Raw genomic sequence first — 20,064 nt, forward strand, 5'->3', positions numbered from 1 at the left:
TCCCACACTTGGTCATAAACACACTTTAGATGCATGGTCCAAATGTCTCAGACCCGCAACTGTTGGCGAGTGTTTGTCTCTTTGTCCTCCAATCCTTTATGGACGGCCTTTTCTTGTTTCAGAATATGCAATCATTCAGAGTTTGAAGCCGTTTAGGTAGCAACATCAATCGTAATGTAATACTAAATTCTATTTGCCACTTCCAATTTGTTTATACATTCATGCAGGCCATTGTTGTTTATGCAAGCATAACAATGGACTGCATGCTTGAGCACTCATTATCATCATAAAAAACAGATTAATTAAAACAATTTGGGCAGAAGACCCCCCCCCCCTAAAAAAAACAACAACAAAAAAAACGATGAATTGGCTTTCTTGTGACCAAATGTACCATCAATTATCCATTTCCTTATTTTTCCCCCCAAAAAATCTGTCTTAATGCAAAATATTTTTGCTGTGTTTTTACATTTACTCAACATTAAGGAGCCACAATGATCCTTTTGTTCCAACTTAAAAGATAGCAAGGGATTGTTCTGCTCACTTGGTCAAAAACATACACCCAAACAAAGATTCAAGTCATCTATTGTCTCGCTCTAAAAGCTCCTCTGTGTGTGGTCATAAAACAGCTTTATCTGGACTGATAGGATACTTATAGGACAGTAAATGATGGTTACTGGCAATCTTTAAAAGAGACAAATTGGGTTTTTTTTGTCCAGGTCACAGGTTTAACCTTCACTTCACTTTTACTCCTAAAAGCATACAGTTTGTCACAGTGCTAGTAAACAGCACGGCATATATGAGACGGTTGGTCGTCCTTTGAGGTGAAAGACAGGCAGCGTGGGCCTAAATAATGAAAGAGGTGCCCCCTGTGAGTGCGAGCGAAAGAGTGCATCAGTGGAATGGGTGAGTTCAGATTTTGTGTGTGTGCGTGCATACATGTAGGATTTAAGACAAACAATCAAGCACACAAGAGTAAACGCGCTGTGTTTGAGAGGACTTAATGAAACATGGGGATTAGTTTAAGAGAGAATTAATCCTTCAGTCACAAACAGGGAATATAAATGACATGTGATAGAAAAGCACTGCTACTGATAATTAATTACACCTATGTTGGGGATTGGAAATTTTTTTAATTCTAAAAAAACATGCATGTTTTAGGTTTTGTGTTTTTGGTTAAGATAAAGATCAGGAGGTTATGTGCATTTTTTTTAACCTTCACACTATGCCTAAAATCATGTGGCACACAATGATTTTTCCTAAGAGAATGGTTGCCCATGCGTGCCCAAAGCCAACATTTCAACAGTTATTAGGCTACATAATGCAAAGAGTTTTAATTAATAGAAACTATGATCATAGTAGGTCATTTGGGTGAGACTTAACACATACCACATCTACTAAAGAGTGGGGGGGATAACCTGATCTACATCTCATTCATTCTGTGCTCATTAGATTCCGCCCCACTAATTTGCTGAGATTAAACCATGAGCTGCACCCCCCACCCAATGAGGACACACACACCGTTTTTCCTAAGCATTTGTATTTTGCGTTCTCCAGATGTATTAAAACTGCAGCTTTTCATGTCATCTTCCACCATCTCCATCTTTCATTGCCATTATCTACTATATTTTTCCAGCACACACACACATACGCCTCACCTTTCATCTTTATTCAATCACATGTAACTCAATTGAAGAGCATTCAAAGTGGATTAGATTCACATGAGCTCAATACTGGTTCAATGGTGGACCTATTCCACCGAGCATGGCTCTTTCTTGTCTCTGGGGGAGAAAAAAAAAGGGAGTCTGTCTGTTTTGAATGTATGTGTCATAGGGTTAAAAATAACTCCTTTGTAAACGCTCAAAGATTGGCCTGCCCTCTTCAAGAGACGAAGCATGATAACATAAATATTACTCATTTGTCCCATTACCTAACTCTTTTAGCATTCTTGCAGGAGTGTTGTATGATGGTTTTTCTGCCCACGCTCAATATCAGCTGGACTTTCTCTATGGCAGGCAACTGCAGTTTGCCAAAAGGGGCAGCAGGACTGCAGCTGCATCTGGTTCATCTGATTGTGCACTACATTACAGACTAATAAAAATCTGTGAAAACCTGTCAAATGTTAGAAACAAATCATATTTACAATAGAAAACTGTGAGGAAAAAGAAACTGAAAAAGTACTCCGACTAAACTTACACTGGACATGAACCACAGTTCAACATCTCACTGGGAAGAATCACATTCTAGCTGCCAGCAGGTCTACTATTTGTTTATCCCATAAAAACCAGACTGTTCTTTGTGTTTATACATCAACCTGATCTGATAATAGTTTTAATATCCGCTCTAATATATTCTGGGATGCCACTTAATCACATGGACTTAAATGCCCTTTATATTTATGCTGGGTCAATCAGACAAAACTAGATATTTACAGGAATTTCTGAGGGTATAGTTAACGTAAGAATAAGAAGTAGGGTGTTTCTGTTATTTTGTCAGTACATTTAGAGGAAGCCTAACGGGAACATCATGCTTGTTTATGCCCACAGAAGAGACAGGCTTGTTTGTTTCAGCTTCGCTGTGTTCCTTAAACCTCATACGAGGCCACAAGCCAGACTAATTGTAATACAATTGAGATGCAAGTGCATATACAGTGCTTTTAGAGAATTAAAAATGAATAAATAAATAAATAAGTAAAGCTTTTAACAGGATCTGTCCACAGCACAGACGAAGACTTCAAAGTCCACCTAACCAGAAATGCGCACCTTAACTACCGAGCAGCCTTCTCACCTGTCTAAATGATACCGACTGATTTCAGCGCCTGTCTGAAGTGGCTGAGCGCGAACAGGCGCACTCCTAGTCCCATTACATAATTGAGTTCAAACGATAAAGTGGCAGTGAAAATTTACGCACGGCGTTTCTGAATGCACTGTTTCCAAGCACCTGTCAACAAGTTCTGTGGCACATTAGCAAACACTCACCGCGAGAGAGCCAGTTGAGGAGGCGACGTAAACCTTGATGACCATTTTAATCCCGAATTACTGTCAGACGATCAGCAAAACAGTTTGGTGGCAGCGAGCCTCGTTTATTGCCACCCTTCAAAAAATAAAAATAAAAAGAACAAAAAACGCTAAATTTGTGAAAACTATGCAAATGTGCTTTAGATGAGCGAAGACACCAGGCTCCAATATTCAAACTGAGCCATCACAATAACACAGCGTGCGCTTCTGCTGACTGTTACACCCACACCACTCACAGCTCAGCTCAACGCACGTCATTACATTAAAAGGAATATAAACAACATCCATTTCCGGTCTCACTTTCAAATTAAAACAACCATGTCGTTAAGTTACTGAAGTTAATACCGAAGTATTTTTGATTTGTATATCTTTTGTAAATATACTCCCGAGTCATATTGAGGTGGATCCACCATAAAAGAAATTTATTATTTTATAATGGTCAGGACTTTTCTGGTGAAGGCATTGCTTTTATGGATCAAGTATATTTTATGAGCATTTCCATTTTAAAACCATTTTTTATGCAGCTATAGGCCCAAATACTCAAAATGCAAATAATATTGTGTTAATTGAGAGAATTCTTGATTAAATTAGGCGTGTTTTGTGCTTTTGTCGTCTGGTATGCACGCACCTGCAAATAAAAAAGTTTTTATATTCATATAAAAACACATATAGTTTTTGTTCAATAACCCCCCCCCCCCCCCCCCCCCCCCCAACCCAGCGCACACACACACACACACACACACACACACACACACACACACACACACACACACACACACACGTACACAAAACTGCGATAAATCCTTAATAGTTCTTTTTCGGTCATTTTTAATGATCACGACCATCCATAACATGTACAACAGCGCCACTCTGGTGGTAGGGTAGTATTGCAGTGAGAGCTGCGGTTGCCATGGTACGGCGTCAGCAGCTACTCTGAAGCAAACGTCTAGGCGTGGACTGGAAAAAATGCTATTAGAAATTCAATGGCACTAAAGAGAAGGACTACTTTTAGCCGACGACGTGCTGTTTTTCTCTTGTTATTGATAAAGCGACAGCCATGACAGTTTATTTCAAAAACGGGTGTACAACCCATAGTCTTTATTTTATATCTAACGGCAGCTAGGTTAGCTAAAGTTCAAGCTACCTTGCTAATAGCTCTTTAGCTTGCAGTAGCCGATCCAATCAAAACAAGAAACGGGTAAGTGTTGCACATTCAGGCGGAAACTGAGCAACATTAACATACATTTGTAAGTTAGCGCAGTTTAGTGCTGAAAGATTCCGAACGCTACAGCACACTCCACCTGTTGATGATGGTGGTGATTTTGTGTTGCTATGCTAATATTAAGTGGCTGTTGTTAGCTGTTATTCACCTAGCGGCACCGTTAGCTTTACAGTGACACTGATATTATGTCGTCGAAGAGCTTTTTAAAGTTTCGTTTGCCTTTTGCTTGCACATAATTGAAATGTGCAAGATACATAAACTAACAGAGGGTTCGGTGAGTTATGTGATAAAGTCCAGGTGATACATTTCGTTGTTTTTAATTGACAGGCAATCTGTCAACAACAGAGTACCTGGAACAGCACACGCTTTACTTTAATCCCGTCAGTTCGATCCACAAAGTGCAGGGCAGTGCCGCTGCTGTAAGCCAGGGCATCCTTTGTCTTCACTTAATATTGAGACTCGATTTTATTAGACTGACCAGGAATCTAGAGGAAATGGCAATGATGGGCTGCTATTTCCTCCAGGTTCCTCCTGAGGCAAAAGATGCGATGAAGACATGAGGACAAAGTCGACTAGAATTTGATATATAAAGTGACCCTCACAGATACTTGCTTCTGTTTTCTGGCGATTCTTAATGTCCTGTCAGCAAGTATACTTTAATAGCAGTGAGAATTCCCTAAATTTTACTCGATATTGACTTTCTTCACAGAAATATATTCCTTTTCCAACATTTTAGCAAGATTTTATTTTCTAAGAGAATATTATATATACAATATATGTGAATATGTAAAATCACATCTTCTTAATAAAGGTGTGAATAAAGGATACCCTTATTCACATCACTTTAATTCTACTTTTTCTTTTCTTTTATCTTTTTTTATTTATTTAATTGATAAGCTTTGTGCACTGTGCTACATTCAGTCGTTAATAAGTCACCAGGGCAGATGGAGGCAATGTACCGTTTAGTTTTCTACTGCAGAGACCACTCATATCATACGGGATTCAGTCTCATGGAAAATTCTGCCTCACACATCTTGTTGCTTGGTGACCAAGACACATAAAACTAAAAACCTAAACGAAACCAGTTAGCTTAGCTTCTTTTAGCTTTAAGAATATTCTTTTTGATTGAACATTACTCATTATAAATGTAGAGCTCAGTTCAAAGGTAACAACCTAAATTTTAAAGAGCAAAATTCACTACACTTCATAATCTGTTTTGTTTCTCTGTTCTTGTTTTTTAAATCCAGCATGTCTTAAGTGACGACATGGAATCTGAAAAAGTAGCTCACCCATATGAAGACAACCGGGATTTAAGTCGCCAGTCCTGCCGTAGTACAAAGAAAGATTCTCGGGCTTCATCCGTCCAGGAACACAAACAGAACTTCTGGGACAAGATGCACAGCGAGGATACAAAAGTTGACTCAGGTGATGTCAGATCTATAACCAGAACTTGGCATTCAGATCCTGATCGGGATCGGATGTCAGAAGGAGAGGGAAGCAAAAGTGGTGGGTCATTTTATTCTGAGAATTATGAAAACGAGTCTCATTCAGAGTGCTCTGTCTCACCGTACTCCCGGTCCCGGACTCCTTCACCCACCCCACATAGAGGGGTGCGGGCAAAGAGGATCTCTGGCAGCCCTCTCCACAAGACAGGTATGTGAAGAAGGAACGAAGTGGATAAACAGTTAAACTGATGAATGAGGCTAAAATCTCATTCATTCGACGATTAAATTGACTGTTTAGATAATGGCAGTGTAAGGCACATTCTGACTGCCTGATTGACTTAGAAAAAATCTTTTCATAGGAGCTTTTGTCATCATGTTTTTAGATTTTACATGATATGTCTTTCTCTGCTTTGCAGGTGGTTTGGGGCGCCGGGGCTTGTCTCGCCCACAGCGACCAGGTGGTCACCCCCTGACCCAGCAGTATCAAAGGGGGGTGCGTTCTCACAGCAAGGAGTCCACACCACCTAAAGACCTGGACCTGGTGACCAAGCGGATGCTCTCGGCCCGCCTCCTAAAAATCAATGAATTGCGCAATGCTCTTTCTGAGCTGCAGCAGCGCACGGACGAACTGCAGAAAGAAAATCGAATTCTTCGACAGGTAGGCCTGTTTCAATATTTGGTTTAAATGCTTTGAAGGAAGAGTGTTCTTAAATAATTTTATGGCTTTTATTCATGTTTGTAGTAAAAAAGAAACAGACTTTTTTACAGGAAAATCAATTACAATTCTCCTTCTTCTTCACCACTCTCAATGCAACCTTTGCCATGCTTCAGCTTCAGGTGCGTCAAGAGAAAGCCCTGCAGCGGTACGATGATACAGAAAGCGAAATCTCCCAGCTCTTATCCCGGCACTCCAACGAGATCCACGTGCTGCGTGAACGTCTCAGGCGCACCCAAGAACGGGAACGGAAAGCTGAGCGCCAGCTGAGGGACACCGAGGAGCGGTTTCAGAGGGGTCAAGCTACCATTTCACGGCTGAAGAAGCTGGTCGAGCAGCGGGATTTAGGAGCCAGAGAGGAGCTCAGCCGCAGGCTAGAGGAAGAGAAGTTGCGGGCCCAAGAAGCTGAACGTAAGCTTAAGGTAAATAGACAGTGGAATAAAAGATCTAACCTTCTTCTGGATCTTCTGGATTCCGATTAAATACTTATTGACCTGAAATTAAGTCTTATTAACCCTGATTTCTAGAGCCCCACATACTGCTTTGTAGCATGAATGATTAACCTGGAACATGTTGAATGTTGGGTTTCTGGTTTACAATATAACAAACTGATGCACATTTATGTGCAATCTCTTGTCAGTGAACACTCAAAATTGTAATTCTCATTTATTGTTTTTATCCTAAACCATGGGTTCCCTTTCAATGCAGCAACTTTCAATGAGTGTTTGTGTTTGAAGGAGGTGGAGCGTAGCATGGAGCTAAGAAATAGCAGTTATCAGAGACAGCTTGTCGCAGAGAAGAAGAAGACACTTAGTACCCAGGAAGAGATCAGGGCTCTCCAGGAGGAACTTGAACGACTGAACAATAAACTCAAGGTACATGTACAAAAAATAACCTTAAAAAGTAGCCGCTGCCATCGAAAGCAGGACTGTGCATCAAAAGCAGATTGCTCATTGTGTAAAACAGTATTTTTTGTTGTTGTTTTTTTTTATTTCTTCTTAAAATGTTCAGGAAAAGGAGAGAGAACTCGATGCGAAGAATATTTATGCCAATCGCATGGTGAAACCCTCACAAAAAAAAGAGACTGAAAGTGACACAAAGCACAAAGGTAACAATTAACTTGCTGAGGCTTATTGTGTAGTTCATTTGACTTTATATCAAAAAGTGGATGCCAGATGGTATCATGAGTCACAAAATTCACTTTTTGTGTCGGATAGAATCCTTTGGAAAGCCTGAATTTTTTTCCCACATTGATATTTGATACATGTTTTTGCTGTAACTTCATTGGCTGTGTCTGAATCCATACTAATAAATATGCATGGTGGCTAAAAAGCAATCAGGATTGCTTATAAGTAATGATAGTGCTTTGTGTAATGGGATGGTCAGAAATATGTTGAGTAAAAGTGATTTTATACTTTTCCCACACATAGTTCCCAGCAGGAGCAGCTCTAAGGCGATACAGACTGAAGGCAGGATGCTGAGTCTGGATTTTCCCACACCTCCCCCTGCTATCACAGATGCCAGCGAGTACAGGGAACATCCACCTGATGAATATTTATCACTTAAGGTGTTATGTCTACTCTTTCCTTGTACTTACTTTGTCCACATCTTTTACCACTAATTGTTGTCATTCATCACTTTTCAAATTTCTGCTATCAGGAGCTTAACAGAGCGGTCAATCAAGCAGAGGCAGAAGACAGGGGACCAAACTGGGAACAAAAGAGTAGAGAAAGACATGAGGAGAAGGAGTTGGCGAAGGAAGAGAAAGAGGCCAAAAAGTACCTTGATCAGGAACAGAAAGCGCTTGAAGTTAAGGCAAAGTTTTTAAGAAACGGTAAGCCAAAGATTAGTTAAGAGTAGTTGTAGAGCATATACTTCACTTATAAAAAGCTTGTCGAAGCAGCATTGTTTGTACTTTAATCTGAGGAACGCTATCCCAACAGGCTCGGAGAAAGAAAAGGATGAAGAGGGCCAAAAGTGGACGAGTTTCCTGTTCAACCAGAATGGGGATGATAACTACAAGAAGCACGGTCATGTCCAGGGAGAGGTGGAGAGATGGAATCAGGAGGCGCTGGCCTGTCAGCAAGCATCAGAAGAAGCGCGGCGCAAAAAAGAGCAGCTGCTGGCAAAGATGCGGGAAATAGACAGTCAGAAACAGGGGGCCCAGGATTCCTTGTTTGCCTCGAGTCCTTCTGAGTCCAATAAGGGTCTCGGTGAACATTCTTCTCCACGCCCTCCTGAGCAAAGGAACCATAACTCTTCGATTTTCAGCCTAACTAATTCAGAGGAGCCGGATGATTTGCGTCCTGGGAGCAAAGAAGGTGGAAGGAGGAGACTAGGCACAGAGGGTGGAGCAGTTACAGCAGGGATAGGGAGGAGAGCGCTCCGGTCTCAAATCTCCAGCGATGACTTGGCATTTGGAGGTTACGCACCTTCATTTGTACATTCAACTTTCCGTGGTTCCTCTGGCTTCCCTCCACCTCCACCCAAAGAGGACAAGGAATCTGCGTTAGAAGCAATAGGGGTGTTTAATATCAGTGCGGCAGAGGAGAGGGAGACAGAAAAAGCTCAGGGAAAGGACAGGAAGTTAAGTCTAATGCACCAGCTGTTTGGTCCCCAAGCCACAGCTGTTGGTGATGGTGCGAATACCTCCAATAAACTGGAGCTTCTTAATAGTCCTCCAACAACCAATGGAGTGCGTTCAAGAAGGGATGGACTGCTCAACTTCAACTCAGGATCTCTCACTGCTCCAGCAGCCTCCTTTAGCACCCTCCATGTTGCAGATAGCAGACCTGCCATCCGTGCCATCACCTCCTTCGAAGACGAGATTGAGGAACTCACATTATGAAATTAATTTAGATTGAAAGTAGTCTGGGTCTTTGATGGCAAACCATCAAATCTGAGAGGTTATTTATGAAATATAAGAACAACCCAGCATTAAAAATATGAGAACATCAAAATAAGACGAAACTTGCAGAAACTGATTTGTTTCATCCATCAGTCCTTTTTAACTGCCTCTGTCCAGTTGGATCAGTCACTCAAAACACCCCTAAGGTGGACAAGCAGTTAAGAAAAAGGATCAATGGGTTAATGTGCAATTTGTACGTTTGTTACATTGTTTTTCTTAGACGTTCCTTTAAAACCAGCTTAACTCTCATAACAGTGATTTTTATTTGTAGCACCTGTGAAAATTAAAGAGTAGCTTTTCTGACAGACTATGACTGAAGCTCTTACTCCATTTAGATATTTTAGTGCTTTGCTGGGTTTTGTATAGTTTGGGATATTTTTTGTCTTTGTCAGATAGTTTGTAATCATAGATTTTCCCATAATCTGAAAGGGCTGCAGTAGGGAGGAAGAAATTACAATGCATGGTACATAATAGCACCCTTCCTACAGTTCCCCCTTCTCTGTTCAAAACGCCTCCTACCAGATGGCTTCACACTGGATTTAAACTCTACTGTATCAGGTGAATGTCCTCTGCTCAAGGCATTGAATCATCACTTTCTACACAGATTTGATTTAGTTTTAAATAAACCACTAGATCTGTCATTGGCCAGTTTTTTCAGTCATCAACTAAATTTATTTTTAAACAATACCTTGTGGAGATGCAGGAGTCTCTCCCTTTCAGATCACTTGAATTAAAATCCACTTGAAGGCCATAAGGGATGTGTTCTCCAGTGGTGCCAAAATATGTTTCCCACTCCTTTAATTCTTTTGCAGATATTTTGACATAAAAATGTACCCCTAAATGACAAGACAATCACACCATGTGTAGATCGCCTGTACAACATCTGACTGTTACTGTATGATAAACGAGTTTTCAATTTTATATGTAATCTTACCAGCACTCTAAGCACATGTAAGTCCCAGGTCTTCCTTCCGCCCAACCCATTTAGGGGTTGCCACAGCAAATCACCAGCCTCCATCTAACCCTAGAGCCACAGCAGTTCTCATTACCATTTTTGTTTAATTGGTTGTTTTTTTGTTTTTTACATTATGTTCACTAATCTACAAGATTGTGTAAATAATGATCTGTATTAAACCCACCAATACCAGCTTAGTCCATGCCCTGCACCAGAAAATGTAACATCAGCCTAATGTTGCCAGATCCTTCTCTCTTTTCCTTTCTGCACTAAATGTCTTGTGATGGGAGCGCTTTACTTTCAAAAAGGCAATCAGCCCTGTAGTAAGCAATCTGATGGCTTTATTGAAATGAAATGAAGACACAAAATGCTCTTATTTTAATAATCATTTGTTATTACACTCGAGCTTCATTCAGAAAGCACTTTTTAAATGTGACACAAAGCTGTCTCTGCCCTCAGTCTAAAGTTGATACCTATTATTTACTTGTGAAACTCTTTGTATTTATTCTGTGAAGCTTATTTAATATGAAACATGTAACCAGTTACATTTCGTCTAATGTTTAAAATTGTTGAATGAATTAAAGGTTTGTACAATAGTGACGCTGTCTCCTGGTCATCAGACTGTGGCGCACTTGCAGTAATATTCATCTAGCGGGAAGTCGGATTCCTTGGACGTCTCCAAGCAACCACAACCTGACGCAACCTTCCCGCCCCTCCTCCGGTAGCTCCCTGCTCAAAAATAAGTGCACCGCAGAGCCATAGAGGGGATCTTATCAGGGAGCGAGAGACTGGCGGTGATGGTCTGCGCCGATGTGGCTGCCAGGATTCAGCGTGGTAAGTTGGACCGCTGCTGGGAGGTTCCTGAAAGGTAAACGAAGTCGTAGTCTACGTGCGTAGCCGAGTTTTCAGGTGATCCCCCCCCCCCCCCCCCCCCCCTCAGGGTATCACCTTGCAGCACGCTGCCGGAAAAGCAGGAATAGGCTGAAATGAATCACATGCAAAATAAATCATCGTGCAAGATGTTCCAGGGGATTTAGAAGGAAAAATGTTATCTTTACAGATGGTGTTTGTTCCCCAGTGAGCGCAATAGTAATCACAATTGTTTCTTTTATGCTGTGAGAACTATCAGTATGTTATTTTCTCATAAATAAAAAATAATAATTAATTTAAAAAACACTTTTTTATTACATGCCCGCTTTCACTGTCAGAACTAAATGGCACTTAAAATCATAATGGTTCTCTCCATTTCAGATACGACTTCAAGTTATATAATAACAAGTACTGTTTTACCTTTATTATTACTATTACTGTTATATGGATCTATATATTTCAAATGTTGTAACTCTCAAGAGTGTCTTTGTCACTTCCATTGTGCGTTATGATCAAGTTAATCGCTTCTTTTCTGAATACAGTCAGAACTGTAGAGCTTCGATGTCTTCTTTAGGGTTACAAATGCAAAGATTGGTTCACTTTGAACTACAGACTGCTTTATTGGGCTTCTGTTGCCACAACATGGGGGAAAAAATCAATACGCTGCAGCAGTGTTTACACTACTAACACAAACCTGGAGATAATTTCTTTCGGTTATGCTCAGTATCAAAGATGAAATTGAAATCCCTGCAAATTACTCAGGGTCAGGTTCTATTATAGATTGGAGGACTATACGCTAAAGCTTCATTTAGTTACTCTGTGGTTGTGTTTCTTACGTAGACATGACCTCATGTTCCAGATAGGAGAGCCAGACTTCCTAAGCTGCTCAGCCAGACCAGGTTTTGGCATCTCACAGAAGTCCCAACACCACAAAATATATTTTATTAGTGTGGCAACTGGAGTTTAAACCAGAGGAATGTATGGGTGATGTGTGCTGATTCACTTAGGACATTTGGATAGGGACAGCTGGACTTCCCCCACTGCCACCCCCTCCCTGACATCTAACATTTGACAGTGTTTTTATATGCCCTGGGTGAATTTGATATTCAGGATGTAAAACTTGGCTTCCTAGAGAGGCAGAGTTCCTGCTGGCCTATTCAAAAAAGTGACTGACTTCACCAGACCAGCCAGTAAAGAGGGGTTTTAAAAAAAACAACAACAAAAACCTCTCTATTTCTTTATAATTGTGATCACAGCTCATTATGTGATACAGACACACTTTTCCACATCCTTTCTAAGTGTTCTGGATAAGCAGTCCCTATTCACAATCTAACCAGTTCCTCACTGTACACGAACGGTCCTTACAAAGTTAAAAATGCCTGCCTCCAGCTTTAATGCTCTCTCTACACAGTGCGGACTTCAGCAATGCACTGATTCATGCAGATAACGAAGACAGCATCCATTCCCAGGCTACTAAAAAGTCAGCTACTCATCACAGTCTATTTTCCATTGCAAAGCAGCCAAGCCGGCTGTATCATTAGATCCAGGGGCAGGGACTTCACTGCTGCTATTATAGAATAACAGCACACCCCAACCACTTATTGAGATCTTATGGACTCAGTAGGAAGACACTGAGCAGTAAGAGTGCTTTTGCTATTGCTGCCCCTTTTACCAGTTGTAACTGGTCTTGCATTCCAACTCAACAGGTCCTGAGAAGGTTTTTATTTTATTTATTTTATTTTTTAAAAAAGCACATTCACATTCATTGTGGCTTTGGGTTTATTGAGGCAATAAGCCTCGTGGACAGGAGGTCGGAAATTGCTGATTCATTTATAGCACCTCTGTTGTTGCTATGGAAACAGTTTGTTTCTGTTAAATGAAAATCCAGGAGGTGTTTTATCCCCCTCTGTGTGCTGTCCCCTAATTTCTGATATTAGAGAGGCCACATGCTTCATCCAGATCAGTTTATAGAAATACAATGAAGGTCTTTCTAGAGTGTAATCTCATTTTTTTCTCTATGTTGGCACATTAGGTTTGTCCTTTGTTATTCTCAGCAAATGTTTCATAACCTGTCTTTTTTCTTCTACAGATCTACAGATATTCTGCATTTGAAGCATCTGATTCCACTAAAGACTGAAGACTGGGTCTCCTGAAGAATATAAAGGGCAGAAAAGTGAATGCTGGACAGACAGAATGGAAGCCTGATAGCCTTATAGCGACGAAAGAGGCCAGATAGCTTTTTTTTGTTTTGTTTTTGTATTTAACAGGTTAAAAATGAATTCGCACTCAGCTCCACAGATCGTGGTTAACAGGACAAATGTCCAGGACGAGGCAGACTGTGGGGAAGGTGTAGATTTGCCTACAGATGACCATCTGATGACTTTGAAGGCCTTAACAGAGAAACTAAGACTGGAGACCAGGAGACCCTCCTACCTGGAGTGGCAAGCCCGGCTTGAGGCAGATCGCTTCAGAGACTCAGAAACTGGGACTAAAGGGAAAGTAGTTAGACACAAGGAGACTTCAGTGGACCCAGATGTGAGTCAGCCCAAGTTGCCATCAGGTGAACTTAAGGGATTTGAAAACATTGATGAAGCTCTAACCTGGCTCAGAAGAGAACTGGTGAGGCACTGTCTAAATTATCACCACCATCTAATCTTTATTTTGTTCTAATTTCTCATAGATTTTCAGAAATGTTTTGGGTTACAGTGTAATCAGCTTGCAGCATGTTTTTGTACTAACACTTCATAAAAGGAATTAAGGAAACAGGGAACATGGCCATAATGAGGGATTTAATATTGGCTACACGTGTTCAAAAGAGGAACACATGGGTCTTTTGATAAGTTCAGGCTGCTTAGTTGAAAATCCTTCGCAGTCAGTAATTGCCTGAAATCTAGAACCCATGGACATCACCACACACTTTGTTTCCTCTCAATGAGGTGCTCTGTCAGCCCCATTCTGAACCCACCTTCAGTCGCTGCTTATTTGTGGGTCTTTCTGCATTCAGGTTTGTCTTCAGTAACATGAAAAGCATGCTCTATTAAGTTGAGATCAGTTGGTTGACTTGGCCATTGAACAATCTCATTTCTTTCTCTTGAGAAACTAATGGTTGCTTCAGCAGTTTGCCTTGGGTCGTTATCTGGTTGCACTGTGAAGTGCTGTCTGATCAGTTCTGAAGCATTTGGCTGAATCTGAGCAGAGAGTGTAGCCCTGTACACTTCACGATGCATTCTGCTCCTTCTATCAGTAGACACATTAGCAATATGGGCATGTATGGACCATGCCCATGAACCATGCCATAGCAATGCCTCCATCTATATTCTGCTGTAGTCTGCTTTACGCCATGAGCAAAGTCTAATCTGACCTTCTTGTTGCATCTGTATTTCCATTTATGAAGTTGTGTCTTGATTATAGACCTCTACCATGGAAATAATTCTGCCATCACGCAGCCCTGACTTGGCCTGACATTTCTTCAGACGTCATGTTGCAATCAAAAGCTATAAAATACAAACAGAACACACTGAATCAACTTCAGATATTGTGTCTGCTTCGGCAGTCAAAATCACCTGACCATGAAGATGCTGGGCATTTAATTGTCAAATTAATTTTAATTTGAAATTTATTTATTTTTTGTTAAAGCCATTGAATGAAAGCTTGCACTTCAATCACACCCTTATTGCTTGATTTAATTCAAAGAGTTGGGAGTTTGCCTTGTAATTGGAAGGTTGCCGGTTCAAGCCCCGGCTTGGACAGGCTCGGTCGTTGTGTCCTTGGGCAAGACACTTCACCTGTTGCCTACTGGTGGTGGTCAGAGGGCCCGGTGGCGCCAGTGTTCGGCAGCCTTGCCTCTGTCAGTGCGCCCCAGGGTGGCTGTGGCTACAATGTAGCTTGCCATCACCAGTGTGTGAATGTGTGTGTGAATGGGTAGATGACTGAATGTGTAAAGCGCTTTGGGGTCCTTAGGGACTAGTAAAGCGCTATACAAATACAGACCATTTACAGGCCATTTTTGTTCTAGTAATATTTTGTTCCACAAATTAGTGTAGTGTGAATTGTAGTAATTATTCTCCCTTTGTGACCATGTTTGATCAGCATAGCAGTCCCAAGATGTGCAGAACTTTCATTCCTATACAAAACAGAAAATACAGCATGCTTCCCCTTTGTCCTCGTGATTACATATAAAGGGGGAATAGTTCTTGTTCCCTTGTACCTACTGCTTTCTGTTGTCCTGTAATTAGTACAGTACAGTTAGGATAGAGTCTTATACTATACTTGGATTAATTCAATTGTATGATTATGACTGCAATTGATTTATTTTTCCTTATATTTTTATTTTGGTTGTGTAATTTAGGAAGCATTGTTCCACACTCAAAGTTCAAGTAGAAAAGTTCACGCTTCTTAGCTAATTAGAGTTTAACAGTGCACGCGATGTTTAATCACCAGGCAGAAGAATCCCATTCATTCTTATTGGTGAGTGAGACTGATTGTGACCCCAGGCAGCAGAATCTGGCATTTGTTGCGAGCAATTTCTGCAACTGTAATCATTTTTACTCTGCTCAATTACTCTGCACATTCAGCCATAGCTCATATGCTTGGACTGTGCGCACAAAGAAGCACTGATAAAAGGCAGACTCACAGTACGTGGCTACAAACAATAAAGATGATTGTCATCTTTGTGTAGATGTTTGGACACAAACAAAGAAGAGCACCACGGTATCCCACCGTGAGTCTTCTTTTGACAAAAAAGGACCTCACAGAAGCACCTCTGGTCAAGCTCCACAGGTGGACTATACACAGTATGTTGGTGTGATTGAGTCCTCCATAAATGAAAAGAATAATTAAGCTTAGAATAGATTAGTTTTAGCTTTCAATCTTTTAGAAAATGACACTTTGACGCGTCCATTCGGCTTCGTATAAAATGAACAAATTCATCTTCCATCCCGACACCTTTGTCTTCTCTTTTGCAGACAGATATGCGCTTGCAGGACCAGCAGCTGGCGAGGCAGCTCATGCGGCTTCGGAGTGACATCAACAAGCTGAAGATTGAACAGACGTGCCATCTGCATCGCCGAATGCTCAACGACGCCACCTTTGGCCTCGAGGAACGGGATGAGCTGTCGGACCTGTTGTGTGAATGCCCGGTCACCCCAGGCCTCGGCCTCTCTGCCCCGCTGAGACTGATCGGAGTCACCAAGATGAACATTAACTCTCGCCGATTCTCGCTCTGCTAGTGGTAACGACGGAAGAAGAAAAAAATCCTGAATACAAAAGACCCTTTATATACTTACTTCTCTTGAGTGCAGCCGGCCAGCCGCAGTGATTAGATAATGATCAGATCTTTTCTGTTTTCAGAGATAAAACCACATCACACCCATTTTTATGCTCACTGAAATCAAAGAGAGAGATTTAAGAGATTAGGAAGAGTTTTAGTAAGTGTGGTGTTTTTGCCACTAAACTCAGCCCTGGAGCAGATTTCATACTTTTAGCCTTCCACGACTTGAAACAGAGTACATGCAGTTTTTGAATCAGTGCAAAAGCAGTGTTAGGCATGCTTCTGTTGTTTTTTAAACCATATTAGTACTGATTACCTTAAGTATTACCATCTACTTTCTGCCATACTTTATCACGCACAGATTAAATGTTTATATATATATTTTCACCACATTCAGACCTCTTTAGGACATTTTCAGTGACAATCACAGTTAGTAGATTTGTTTCTACCTTGTAAGTTTTGTTGTTGTTGTTTTCAAAGTGATGCCTTAATATTATAGAGACTGAGCGCTGTATGCTCATTTGTGTTTGTAGAATATCATGGATATAATGGTTTATTCGGTGTAATGATTGTCAAATTACACTCCTTTCTGAGCTTAGTCTCTGGAGCTTTGCCTTTTGCTCTAATAGTAATCATGTGAGTTGCCCTTGTCAGTCTGAAACAAAAACATGCTTTGTTTTCGCGGATGAACACTAAATTATAACTCATGTAGATCACTGTGAGCGCCCATTGACATGATTATGTGCGTCTTGCTATGACCCCTTTTTTATGCTGGAATCACAGTTATAATTGACTATAATTGAAGGCAACCTTTTCTTTACAAGACACTGACTTCGGGTTTGCATCTATAGTACAGTACTGTGCAGATGTTTTTCTTTAGACATTGGATTTTTTCACGTGTTTTTTGTCCAACTCCTTGTACCTTGCCCACAAGGTGATTCCCAAAGAGCTAAAACTTGGCGTGTCTCTGCATTGTGTGGAGTGTGTTCTTAAAAAATTAGGACACTGGACAAGTGAAGGACAAAAGAAGTCTTAGGTCTAAAAATTATCAGCAGCTGATGAACAGTCTCTGAAAGTCATGTCCTTAAGAAATAGGAAAACAAATCTAGCAAAGATCTGACGCAAAACCTAAGAGATGAATCTGGCCCTTAGGCCTTTGCATCTACTGTCCATCAGAAATAGTCTCAGTGGAAGGGTGGCTGTCAAGAAGCTACTCTTAAGGAAGGGAAACATGAAGAAAAGGCCGTTGTGTGCCAAACAGGTCTTCTGGAATGATTAATCCAAAATTAAAATTTTCGGTTCAGTTGGTTTGAGCAGTTGTTATCAATATGTATGGAGGAGGTCAGGATAGAGGTACAACAGTGAGTGTCTACAGGCAGGTCTTGGGCTGCATTTCAGGTAGTGATGCTGGAGGTCTTGTTAAAACTGCTGGAATTCTGAATGCACCACCAGATTTTGATCTACTATGCATTACCCTCTGGAAAGCGTTTGATTGGCAGCAGCTTCATTTGTGAGCATGATGATCCCAAAAAACACTGCAGATACAGTAAAAGCATACCTGGATAGAAAAACACACAATGGATTACTCTCCTTCATGGATTGGCCTCCCCAGAACCCGGAGTCCAACATTATTGAAGCAGTGTGGGATCATTTTTAGAAAGAATGGAACAAATAGCAGCCAACAACCAAAGAGGAGTTTTGAATGTCATTCAAGATGCCTGGAGAACTATTCCTGAAGACTCCTTAAAAGAAATGTTTGCATAAGAGAGTTCAGTCTGTGTTGAAGACTAAGAGTCACACCAAATATTGATTTTCATGCTCATTAGAATTGTACAAACTCTGCTCTTTCCTACTATACTGTATTTCCATCTATCCATCTAGCCAGGTTACAGATGTGGGTTGGTCAAAGACTTTTACATATTACTGTATAAGTGCATGGAATTTGTTTAGTCATGTTTAGTCCAAGGGAAATGAATGCACAATGAAAAAGAGCTTGTCTCATGGTTTTGATATATAACAAATGCAATATCAGAGATTTAAAGCTTTCCCACATGCCTTGGATTTTATTTGTTTTCAGCAGTGGTATTAGCAGAACAGATTACCTCCTGTAACACCCTCTGAAATAATAAAAAAGACCACAGTGTCTACTATAGCTTAGATTATCTTAATACTTAGCCTTTGCCCCATTTAACAGTGTTCTCAAAAGATGTAAAGGAAAGAAGTAGTCCATCAAGAGATGGATGCACTAAATGCACTAAATTACTTTCTCACTGTCTAATTTGCTGCCTTTAAAGGAAAATCATTACCAGTAGCATCTTATATTTTCCCTATAAAGCCTGTCTCCCAAACACAGTGAACCAGATGGAGGTAGGATGGTGTTTACATCACTAATGCTCTTATTTAAACACCAGTGGTAAGTGTGTTGGAGGGGTTTGGTTCTTGACTCAAGACAATATCAGAACTCTTTGTTCTGATACAACCCTACTCATATCAAGCCTTAATTAAAAAATAAATACTTAAAAAAACAGTTGGGAGAAAGTGGAGAAAATTAGGCCTTCTCACCTCATTACTTCATCTAACATGTTGGATTGATTTAGTTCATTCACGAGGTGTAAAAATTTCTTTCCAAAAGGGGCAGGCTGCTGATTCGTCTGCTTGTGCTAACAGGTTGCTTTGAGAATAGCATCCGCTTTCTCATCTATCACTGTCAGAAAATGTATTTCTGTTTCTTTCAAGCGAGTGAAACTGCCACCTAACAGTGCATGTGAAGACAACGGTCAGCTTTGCATGCTAGAGTTGATTTACGCCGTTTCCTGGTCCCCGTGTCTCTCTCCTTATGAAGCGGTTGAAGCGGCCTGAGTCGTGAATGATTATGCTGAGACTGGATTTTCATGCATGAGCTCCAGCTTTATTTGGGATTATTGCAGATGAAAGCCACAACTCGTTCTACATGAAAGGCTGCCAGTGGGGCCATTACATGCATTTTCTAAAACGTTCCAGGCCATCAAGGTGTAGTTACCATGATTTTTTATGTTTTTAAAGTAAAATACTGGAAACAAATCAATGCAGTTGGAGCCAGATATTTTTAAAAAACGGTTTAGATTCCAGTGTTGGAGTCTAGCAGCATCGCATCAGTGCAGGAAGGTCTTGGGTTTGAATCCACCAGCTGGTGGAAGCTTTTTACTCTGGAGTTTGCGTGTTCTCCCAAGTACTCCAGCTTCCACCCATAGTCCAAAGACATGCATGTTAAAAATAAAGCAATTTAAAAAAGGTGACGTTAAATGGGGCATCAGTGTGCAACCTTGCCTCTTGCCCTCAACAACTGGGATAGGTTATATCCCAACCATGACCCTCGACTGGACATGTGGAAGGAAATGGATGGATTCCCGCTCCATTCAACAGCTGTCCCTAGAGTTGGTTATTTTAATAATTTCATACCTAAACCATCTCATTTACATGACAAAAAGCGCCTTGAGGCAACTGTTGTTGTGATTTGGTGCTATCTTTAAAAAATGAATTGAAATTGAATTGAACTGAATTGAAAATGACATGCATACAGTCATTCACTGTCAGTTTGAGAAGCATAAAATCTCAAGAATAAAGGCCCAGTGTGGTATGCAATAAAAAGTAGGCCACACTGAGGGTTAAATAATCTGCTGTTTTGGG

At 40.7% G+C, this 20,064-nt stretch overlaps 3 protein-coding genes across 4 annotated transcripts in view; 2 read left to right on the top strand and 1 right to left on the bottom strand.

Annotated features, from left to right (window-relative positions):
• Positions 1–3,246, bottom strand: part of sh3bgrl2 (SH3 domain binding glutamate-rich protein like 2) — a 16,100-nt gene extending 12,854 nt beyond the window's left edge. The window contains exon 1 of the mRNA XM_080883158.1: positions 2,976–3,246. Within this exon, the coding sequence (XP_080739284.1) occupies positions 2,976–3,020 (45 nt within the window). The 5' untranslated portion in view covers positions 3,021–3,246. The remainder of the gene's footprint in view (positions 1–2,975) is intronic.
• Positions 3,247–3,922: 676 nt separating this feature from the next.
• Positions 3,923–10,845, top strand: lca5 (lebercilin LCA5). Its single transcript, XM_080883127.1, has 9 exons — positions 3,923–4,212; positions 5,484–5,889; positions 6,098–6,339; positions 6,513–6,818; positions 7,134–7,271; positions 7,408–7,504; positions 7,827–7,963; positions 8,056–8,230; positions 8,340–10,845. Exons 2-9 carry the CDS (start codon positions 5,502–5,504, stop codon positions 9,242–9,244), a joined length of 2,388 nt encoding a protein of 795 aa, XP_080739253.1. The 5' UTR covers positions 3,923–4,212; positions 5,484–5,501; the 3' UTR covers positions 9,245–10,845.
• Positions 10,846–10,983: 138 nt separating this feature from the next.
• Positions 10,984–18,374, top strand: fam167ab (family with sequence similarity 167 member Ab). 2 transcript variants are annotated; one of them, XM_080882521.1, is made up of 3 exons: positions 10,984–11,093; positions 13,219–13,748; positions 16,094–18,374. In XM_080882521.1, the coding sequence occupies exons 2-3, from the start codon at positions 13,404–13,406 to the stop codon at positions 16,355–16,357; spliced, it is 609 nt and encodes a 202-aa protein (XP_080738647.1). In that variant the 5' UTR covers positions 10,984–11,093; positions 13,219–13,403; the 3' UTR covers positions 16,358–18,374. The 2 variants fall into 2 exon arrangements, with proteins under 2 accessions (XP_080738647.1, XP_080738648.1); XM_080882522.1 differs by having other exon boundaries at positions 11,090–11,127.
• The last annotated feature ends 1,690 nt before the right edge of the window (positions 18,375–20,064 follow it).

This window comes from Rhamphochromis sp. 'chilingali' (genome assembly GCF_963969265.1).
Source record: "Rhamphochromis sp. 'chilingali' genome assembly, chromosome: 5".
NCBI classification, from domain to species: domain Eukaryota; kingdom Metazoa; phylum Chordata; class Actinopteri; order Cichliformes; family Cichlidae; genus Rhamphochromis; species Rhamphochromis sp. 'chilingali'.